Genomic DNA, 9,075 nt, shown 5'->3' with positions numbered 1-9,075 from the left:
CTCTGCCCCCCACTCCCCTCAAACCGCCAGCCCACTGGGGGGGGCCGATGGCCAGCAGCGCCCCGGTTCACTGCTTGACCTGTCCCCCATCGCCCTCGCTCACGAAGCGCTTCCGGCCCCTGTGGAGGAGGAGGAGGATGAAGAGGGGGAGCACCCCCACGGACACACCCCCCCCCCACAGCTCCCCTGGCACCGGTACCTGGCAGGGCAGGCATCCCGCAGGGCCCTGGTGATGATGCCGCGGTCGAAGCAGAGCTCCACCAGCCGCTCCAGGAGGCTGTGAGCCAGCGGCACGTCCAGGCTGATGTCCCCTAGCTCCTCGTACACCCGCTGGAAGCCCTGGGAGGGGGAGACACACACAGCAGTGTCAGCCCTGGGGGTGGGCTGCCCACCGCCCCCCCCCCATGTGCACCCCACGCTCACCCGGTTCATCTGGTCCAGCGTCACCAGCCCCGTCTCCCACAGCACCTTCAGCAGCGTCACCATCATGGCCACGGGCCCCTCCCCGGAGCCTTCCAGCACCATCACCACCGCCTGCGGGCAGTGGGCGTCAGCAGGGCTGCGGGGGGGGCGACCCCCCAAGACCCCTGGGACCCCCAGCCCTCACCTTGTACACCACCCACTCATGGTGGAAGTGAGGCACCTCCACCCCCCACCCCGCAGGACCCCTGGGACCCCCAGCCCTCACCTCATACACCAGCTCGTGGTGGAAGTGTGGCACCTCCAGCTCCCGCAGGCAGTGCTCGGCCTCCAACACCTCCCCGGAGAGCAGGTATTCCCGCAGCAGTAGGTTCATCTAGGGACAGAGGCAGCTGGGGTAGGGGCACGGGGGGGGATGGCATGGAGACATGAAGCGGGGATGGCTAGGGGGGGGTTGGTCCTGACGTGGGGAGGGCACAGGGACAGCCGGGGTCACTGCTGCTCTGGGTGGGCATGGGGACGTGTCTGGGGGGATGCCACAGCCAGGGTCACGTCCCAAGGGACATAGAGGGGAGTGTCCATGGGACATTTGGGGGAAGATCCAGAGGCGACGGGGTGCAGGCACGACGGATGGAGCAGGGGGATGTGTCCGGGGAGACCAGGCCACCAGCAGGGACGGGGGACACAGTGAGGGACGCGACTGGGGGGGGTCGGACAGGCGCTGACCTCCTTGACGAGGTGCTTGACGGGGCGCTGGCCGCCCCCCACGCCCCAGACGTTGTCCAGCCGGTTGACGTCACGCTTGATGCGCAGCAGGACAGCAGCGCGGTCGAGGGCGGCCCTGCGGGAGAGGCGGGTGAGGGCGGCACGCGGCGGGGGCGGCGGGGGCCGGGGCGGCGCTTACCTGGCGTGCTCGCAGTCCACGCGCCCCTTGTAGCGCTCCAGGAAATCCAGGGGCAGCGCGTGGTCGGCCACCGCACGGGCGATGAACTGACCCAGCATCTGGGGACGGAGTGTCAGCACCCTGCCCTACCTAGTCCCACTGTCCGTCTGCGTCCTGCAGCCGCCGGGCATCCCCCAGCACGGCCACGGCCCCCCCAGTGCAGCTGTGGCCCCCCCGAGCATCCCCCCAGCAAGGCCACGTCCCCTCAGAGCATCCCCCGGCACAGCTGTGTCCCCCGCCCTGGCACGTCCCCATCCCGTCCCCACATCTGCCGACACCTGGGGGGCCTCGGGGGTGTCGAGGATGAGGTCGGGCAGGTCCCGCAGCATCTTGTCGAAGGCCCAGGCGATGTCCTCGGGGGTGACAACGTGGCCCACCAGGTCGGAGAGGAGGCGGGAGGTCAGCTCACGGTGGCTGGCCTTGCCCTCCAGCGCCAGGGCCACCGCCAGCGAGGGCACCGCGTGCCGACGGCTGCCCAGGTTCAGCCCCCGCAGCAGCTCCTGTGCCTGGCATGTTAGTTACCCCCTGCCAGCTGCCCCAGGGGACCCCCAGCCCCTCCTCAGGGGACCCCTGACCTCCCCCAGGGACACTCCCCAGCCCCAAGGGACCCCCTCCCTCTCCCCCAGGACCATGCCCCATGCCAGCCTGGCACCCCTGAATGTCCCCATCAGCAAGGGACCCCCAGTTCCTCCCCAAGGGACCCTTCCCCATCCCAGCCTGTCCCATCCCTGAGGGTCCATATCCCCAAGGGACCCCTGTTCCCTCCCCCAGGGACACTCCCCATTCCCACAGGACCCCTTTTCTCCCCTGCACCAGTCTGACCCCCTTGAAGGTCCCCACCACCAAGGGATCCCCCTCCCCAGGGGACTCTGCCCCTTCCCAAAGGGTCCCCATCAGCAACGGACCCCCAACGGACCCTTCCCATCCCAGTCTCCCCGTCCCTGAGGGTCCTTGTCACTGAGGGGCCCCTGTCCCCTCCCCGAGGACCCCAACCCATTCCAGCCCACCCCGTCCCGCAGACCCCTGCCCCGACGCACCATGACCTCGCTGGTGTCCCCATGCTCAAAGTACTCCAGCACCATGGGCTGCACGTTCTTCTCCAACTCCCCCTCCTCCAACTCAGGCACCACGGTGGCATAGACTGTGTCCCCCTGCGGGCACAGGACGATGCCACCCCTGCCTGTACCACTGCCTGCAGCCGGCCAGCCCCTCGCCAGGGCTGCCTGTGAGGGTGGGGGATGAGGCAGGGCTGCGGGGGCCCGGGGCCGTACCTGAGCCACCTCGTCGTAGTTGGGGTCACGGGCATCAGGCTCCTGGTAGCCGTAGACCACGCCGGGGGCACCCCACACACCCTTGCCTCCGGCACCACCTGCACCAGGCACGTGCGGGGTGAGCGGGGGCTCGGTGGCGGCGGGCACTGAGGCCCCCAGTGGGGCCCCCCCGAGGTGGGGACTAAACCTGGGGCACTGGGAGGGAGCTCAGCCCCACAGGGGATGCAGGAGGGGTCCCAACTCCATGGGGGTGTCAGGAGGGGAGTGATGGAGATATGTGGGGTACAAGCACCAATGGGGGGGACGGGAGGGGTCCTGCCAGGCGCTGCCGCCCCTCACCTTTCTTGGGCAGCCCGCGGCCCTTGCCCATGCGGGACCTGCGGTCGTGGGTCCTGCCCTTGGGGCTGCCGGGCTCGGGGCCAGGCTCAGCACCTTCGGAGAGCGACTCACGGGCCGAGTCCCGGGAGGAGGTACGCCGCAGCCGCCGCTTGGCCTTGGCCTTCAGCCGCGCCTCGTGCAGCAGCTTCTCCTGGGGGGTCCAGGCGCGGGGACCCCCGGCCCCCAACAGCTCCTCGTCCCCATCCTCCTCCTCCTCCGCAGCCGCCGGGCAGGGGCCCTGCACACCGTGGGCACCGTCACCACGTGCTGGGGCACCGCGACACGACCCCCCCATGGGACCCCCACCATGCACTCTCCCCGGGACCCCCAAGGGAACCCCGCCATGCCAGGGAACGCCCCCCATCCAGCTCCACCAGGGACCCCCGAGCCCCACAGACTGCCCCACCAGGGACCCCAATCAATAACCCCCACCATGGACCACCCCCCCTCCACAAGAGCCCCCACGGGTCCCGGTCCCAAGCGGGGCTCAGCCCCCGGGGGGGAGGGTGTGGGGGGGGGGGGTTGCTCGGTCCGGTCCCTGTCCCGGTGCCGTTACTTGCCGTAGCAAAGGGGACGCGGTCAGCGGCGCCCAGCTCGGCGGCGGGGACGGCCATGACGGGCGGCACCGGGGCCGCACCGGGACCGGGACCGGGACCGGGAAGGGGAGCTCAGCTCGGCCGGACCCCGCCCCGTGACGGAAGTGACCGGGAACGGCGGCATCATGGGAGCCGTAGTCACACCGGGGGCTCTGGTATTACCGGTCCGCGACCCCCTTGCCCGGCGGCCCGGGCAAGGGGGTCGGGGACAGGTTAAAGCCCACCCCACCGCGTACGGGGGCCGGTTCGAGCATGCTGCAGGCGGGAGAGATTGCAGGCAGCAGCAGGCAGGAAGGTGGGAGCGATGCTCCGGCCATGCTGGGAATGCAGGAGCCATCCGGGTGCCGGAATCCGCTCCCACCCGTAGCCGGGGACAGGGAAGGGGACGGAGACAGACACAGAGATGGAGACCCCCGGCTCAGCCCCTTTATTGCCACCGCGCGCGGTCAGGACTCGGGGCTGTTGCCGACGCAGGGCAGTCCGGGTACGCGCCAGCGTCGGGCCCGGTGAAGCCGCAGCGACAGCCACTGCTGCTGGCTGCCCGACAGGTAGGACTCGGGGACGCCACTCCGTAGCCGTGCCGGCACCTCGGCGCTGGCGGCGGACGGGGGGGTCCCCGCTGCTGCCGCCGGCGTCTCCAGGGTCTCCAGGCCGTGCAGGCTGCCCGCGCCCAGCTCCTGTGGGTGGGCACCGTCGTCCGAGCCTGGCCAGGGAGAGGAGATGGAAGTTGGGGGGGGTCGAGGGATCCTGGACCCTCCCTCCTGGCAAGGGTTGCTCCAAGAAGCAGCTTTTGCCCCCCAGCCCGCGCTCCCCAAAACCAGGACTGCTGCCTGCCAGGGTCTGGCACGGCCACAGCCCATGGGGCAGCCAAGCGTGGCAGGTGGAGGGGCCATCACCGTCCTCCCTCGTGACTCACAGCAGCGGCGCAGGGAGTGCCAGGGGCGGGGGGCCTCCCCGGCCGCCCCACCGGGCTGCTGCAGGAGACAGAGGATGGCCCCGTCCATCTGCTGGAAGACTCGGAGGGAGAGCAGGGACTGCCGGGTCTCAGGGGCCAGCCCGTAGCGCTCCGATGCCACCAGCTCCCGCACCAGCTCGAAGTCCTGCCGCAGCTGCAAGGCTCCCTGCAGGCTGGGGGGTACCGGCGGCACTCAGCCCGGCCGCCTCTGCATTGCCCATGCCAGCCCAGCCCCGCCACCACCGCCACCCATTACCTGAACTTGATCCTCTGGGCCAGGATGTGATCCATCCAAGCCTCCAAGAAAGCCGTGGTCACCCGGGCCAGGGCAGGCGCCTGGGCATCGCGGGGCAGGAGCTGGGCGCCCTGCAGCACCTGGCCCAGCACCGCCTGGGCCGCCGCCGCCGCGTATGCGCTGGGGGAGCTGGGCAGGTCTGCAGGGGAGGGAACAGGACACCCACTCAGCCCTGCCCGCAGCCCTGCCCGCAGCCCTGCCCGCCCCTGAGGCACCCCTACCCACCGGCGCGGAGGCCGACCCTCCAGTGCTTGCCCAGCGGCATGGTCTGGTTGAAGATCTCCGCTGACATCCGCTTGCAGTCGGTGGAGAACATCTTCAGCACCTCCCCCGAGAAGAGCTGGGGGCAGAGCGGGGGGACCCAGCATGGCACAGCGGCCCCATGGCACCCTGTGGCTCCCCTGGCCGTGCCCAGCTGGACCAGAACCACTGGGGCCCGGCACGGCACAGCACGGCTCCAGCCGGCTCCCATGGTTGGGCTGTACCTGAATGCTGGCAGCCATGGAGCGAATCTGCTGGCAGAGGTGTTGCTCCTGGTGGGACAGCAGGGCCAGGGGCAGTTGAGGGGGGGCATCCCCAGGCTCTGGGAAGGTCCCGCTCACCAGCACCACCAGCCTCTCTGTCTCCATCTTCAGCAGCTGGAGGGAAGAGGGGTGAGAGGAATCCTGCCCAGCAGCCAGCCCCACAGCCCAGGCTCCGCACCCACCCATGGGTCCCTGTCCCTTGCATACCTGCAGATCCCCCTGGGTGACAAGCAGGAACTGGGGCAGGGCCCAGGCCGCCAGGTACCGGCAGGCTCTGCCCATCAGCCAGGAGCAGGCAGCCTGCGCCGTGGCCAGGCAGCGGCCCAGCACCTGCAGGTGCAGGCAGGGCGAGCCAGGGGGGCATCCTGGGAGAGGCAGGGGATGAGACATGTCACAGGGGCCAGAGGGGGGAGCCCAGAGGGGACCGCCAAGATGCCCATCCCCATCCCACGAGACCCCACTCACCGGGCAGGCAGGCAGGCAGGGGCCGCAGGCAGCGCAGGGCGAAGGCTAGGGCTGGGTAGAGCCGCTGCAGGCACCATGCCGTCCTGCTCTGCACTGGTCCTGCCACCAGCACCGGCTCCCCCGAGCACTTGTCGGACAGACCCGAGCCCAGGGCGCAGGTGAAGTCTGTGGGGGGGCACCAGTCAGCAGCCCCCTGCCACCCTCCTGCCCGTACCCCCCCACCCTGCACTCCGTACCTCTCTCCCAGCTCCAGAGGACGCCCCAGCAGAGCAGGCGCAGGCAGAGCCGTCCCAGCTCCTCCTCGCACTCCTGGGGGACATGGGCTGCAGGGGAACGGGGCGTGAGGGCCAGTGCACCCCGTGGTGGCACTGGAGGGATACTGGGGAGCTACTCCTCGCCCCCACTGCCCCACCGCTCTGGCCCCCACCTACCCTGGGCGAGAGTGCGGCTCAGCTCCCTCGCAGTGGCCACAGTCCTGCCAGCCCCGCAGTGTGGCAGTCCCAGGCGGTGACCCAGCGCGGCACTGGCAGCCCCCCAGAAGAGTGGGCGGTACTGGGCATGCAGGGCCTCAGCCGCTGGCGTGCGGGAGGCGTCCAGCCACCGCACCGACTTCCAGCCGGCAGAGCTTGGCCCAGCAGCCGTGCCTGGGCTGGACACCGGCAGTTCCAGGGGCTCAGGGCTTGCTGCCGCCAGCTTCTCCTGCTTGGGCCCGCGGAGGACGTGGTGCCAGAGGCTGTCGGCGGAGGCCACCAAGCCACCCAGGACGAGGCCCATCAGCTGTTCGTCCTCCCTGCACAGTGCCTTCAGCTCCCCAGCGAGGCCCGGCAGCTCCTCCCGTCCAGAGGGTGCCATGTCCGCTGCCGCTGTGGTGCTGCACTCCAGGGGCCAAGGCACCGTGGCATCCTCCCAGCAGACATGTTCTGCTCCGCCGCCACCGTCCCACAGCTGCAGGAGGGGCTGGAGCCGCTCGGCCACCAGCCGGCCCCGCTCAGCCGCCAGTATCCCCAGCACCCTGGCTGCGGGGAAGGCATGGGAGCGGTCCCCCGCGACCCCGTGGCAGCCAGCAACACCAGCAGGCAGGCAACCGGCAGTGCCCAGCTCCAGGGCCAGGTCGCCCACCACCTGGTTGTAGATCTCCAGGCCCTGGAAGAGGTCGGAGAGCAGTGCCGGGGAGGGGGCGGCAGTGGGGCTGGCCAGCGCCAGCCCCCGCAGCCGCGCCTCGGTGTGGCGCTCGGCCAGCCGTGCAGCATGCAGCGCCAGCAGCAGCAGCACCCGTTGCATGTGTGCCACCGACTCGTGCCTGTGCAGCAGCAGCGGCCGCAGCCACGGGTCGCTGCGCATCCGCCGCCGCAGCCCGCTCCAGTGGCCGGCGTGCATCCGCAGCTCCTGGCAGAGCTCCCGCAGTGGCCAGGCGGCCCCCAGCTCCCCCGTCGGTGCCTCCGGCTGCTCCACCAGTGCCAGGAGCTGGCGGAGAAAGTCGGAGGCGGCCTTCAGCCGGCGGCTGTAGTCGCGGGCGAGGCGGAGGTGGTGGCGGTGCTGCAGCAGGGCGTGAAGGCTGGCGCCACGCTCGGCCACACGCGGGTGGATGGGGTGGTAGGAGAAGGCGGCGCTGCTGTCGCCGAGCTGGGGCCGCACGTGGCCCCGGAAGGTCTCGGTGCGGGGGTCCTCCCAGACACAAAGGCAGCGGCGCAGCCCCTGGAAGCTCTGCTCCAGCGGGGCCAGGAGGGCCAGCGTTTCTTCCTCCTCTTCCTCCTCTTCATCCTCGCTGCCGTCATAGCCGCGCTGGCGGGGCCGCGGGGGCAGCAGGCGCCGCAGGCCGGGGCTGACGCAGCTGCGCAGCATGGCCTCTGCCTTCTGCAGGGAGCGGGCCAGGCCCCCCAGGGAGCTGCTGCCTGCAGGGACGGGGACCCTGGGTGTGGGGCAAGGTGGGGGGGCAGCCCCTTCCCACGGCCACCCCGGCTCTGCATCAGTACCCAGAGGGGACGGCAGGACAGCCACGCTGCTCTGCCGCCACCCCGGCCCTGCCAGCGCTGGTTCTGAGACCCCCCCAGCCCCTCCTGGCACAGGACCTGTCCCAGCGGGCTGCCAGGTCCCAGCGACACTTCTGGACGTGTTAGACGTTAATTCCACGTTAATTCCACGTTAACTGTGCAGCGTTTGTCCCCTGTCCTGCCCCCTGCAGCTGCCCACCCCTCTCAGGAGGCTGTACCTCATCAGGGTTTCCCCTCCAGCCCCCCTGTTGCCACGGGTCCATGGGCGATGGGGGGGATTAGCCCCCCCGGGCCCGTACCGGAGAAGGTCCCACGGCCGGGCTCTGTAGTCCGCCCCCCCAGAGCTGGGCCAGCCCCTCACCTGTCTCGGCGGGTTCCCCCCGGGCAGCCCCATCCCCCGGGGGGGGCAGGGGCGGGCGGGCCGTCCGGAGGAGGAAGATGAGGCCGCTCAGACCGGCGCCATCGCCTTCACCCACCTACGAGGGTCCGCGGACGGGTCAGGACCCCCGCAAACCGGCCCCGGGAGGGGGCTGGGGCGGGGCTATCGGCGAGGGGGCCGGGCTAGCAGGGAAGGGGGCGGGGCTAGCGGGAGGGAGGCGTGGGCCGGGGGAAGCGGACCCCGCCCTTCGCTGCTGGCAACCGCGGAGTCGCCCCGCCGGGGACACGCCTCCCAGTTAGGCCACGCCCCCATTGGGCCGTTGTCAAGGAGACGCCGAGAGCGGCCTTGGGCCCGGCGCTGTCGCCCGGCGGCACCGGGCCCAAGGCCCAGCCGGTGTCCCCGGTGAGCGGCCTGAGCCCGGGGGTCTCCTCGTCCGTTCGGGGCCTCACCTGCAGGCAGGGCTCCCCGCCGCGACGCTCAGGGCCGCCGTCCTCCATGCTGGGCCATCGCCGGGGGCGGTGGGAGGAAATAGGCTTAGGCCGCGCCCGCGCTAATCCGGAGAAACGGGCAGGGCTGACCCGCTGCAAGGTCAGCGCCGCCGTCCCCGGTGGAGGCGGGAGGGGCAGGGGGGTGGTCCTGAGCAGCGGGAGGCGGCCAGGCCCGCGGCTTGAGGGGAGGCGGGGATGGCGGGAGGGGACGCGGAGCCCCGGTGCTGCTGGGTGGGGCCCTCGCGGGCCGCCGTCCTGCCCGCACCCAACATGGCGGCCGGGCAGCCTCAGCCGGTGCCCTGCCCCACTTCCGGTCCGCTTCCCGTCCCACTTCCGGTCCACGCCCTGCCCCACTTCCGGCGGCGGCGGC

General features: G+C 71.5%; 2 protein-coding genes across 2 annotated transcripts; both read right to left on the bottom strand.

Moving 5' to 3' along the window:
* Window positions 1–39: 39 nt before the first annotated feature.
* LOC104832344 (programmed cell death protein 4-like) lies at window positions 40–3,626 on the bottom strand. Its single transcript, XM_010568477.1, has 11 exons — window positions 3,573–3,626; window positions 2,974–3,250; window positions 2,635–2,732; window positions 2,401–2,514; window positions 1,642–1,863; window positions 1,325–1,422; window positions 1,147–1,261; window positions 689–796; window positions 424–534; window positions 200–339; window positions 40–119 (listed from the first exon to the last, which is right to left on the bottom strand). Exons 1-11 carry the CDS (start codon window positions 3,624–3,626, stop codon window positions 68–70), a joined length of 1,389 nt encoding a protein of 462 aa, XP_010566779.1. The 3' UTR covers window positions 40–67.
* Window positions 3,627–4,054: 428 nt separating this feature from the next.
* Window positions 4,055–8,229, bottom strand: CCDC142 (coiled-coil domain containing 142). The gene is made up of 10 exons (XM_010568476.1): window positions 8,200–8,229; window positions 6,279–7,739; window positions 6,084–6,170; window positions 5,848–6,012; window positions 5,590–5,747; window positions 5,344–5,496; window positions 5,084–5,198; window positions 4,820–4,997; window positions 4,525–4,736; window positions 4,055–4,311 (listed from the first exon to the last, which is right to left on the bottom strand). Exons 2-10 carry the CDS (start codon window positions 7,687–7,689, stop codon window positions 4,055–4,057), a joined length of 2,736 nt encoding a protein of 911 aa, XP_010566778.1. The 5' UTR covers window positions 7,690–7,739; window positions 8,200–8,229.
* Between the last annotated feature and the right edge of the window lie 846 nt (window positions 8,230–9,075).

Source organism: Haliaeetus leucocephalus, unplaced genomic scaffold (assembly GCF_000737465.1).
Source record: "Haliaeetus leucocephalus isolate CR32 unplaced genomic scaffold, Haliaeetus_leucocephalus-4.0 Scaffold245, whole genome shotgun sequence".
In the NCBI taxonomy this organism is placed as follows: Eukaryota; Metazoa; Chordata; class Aves; order Accipitriformes; family Accipitridae; genus Haliaeetus; species Haliaeetus leucocephalus.
Note: the sequence above shows the minus strand (reverse complement) of the source record. Positions and strands in the feature narration are given on the sequence as shown.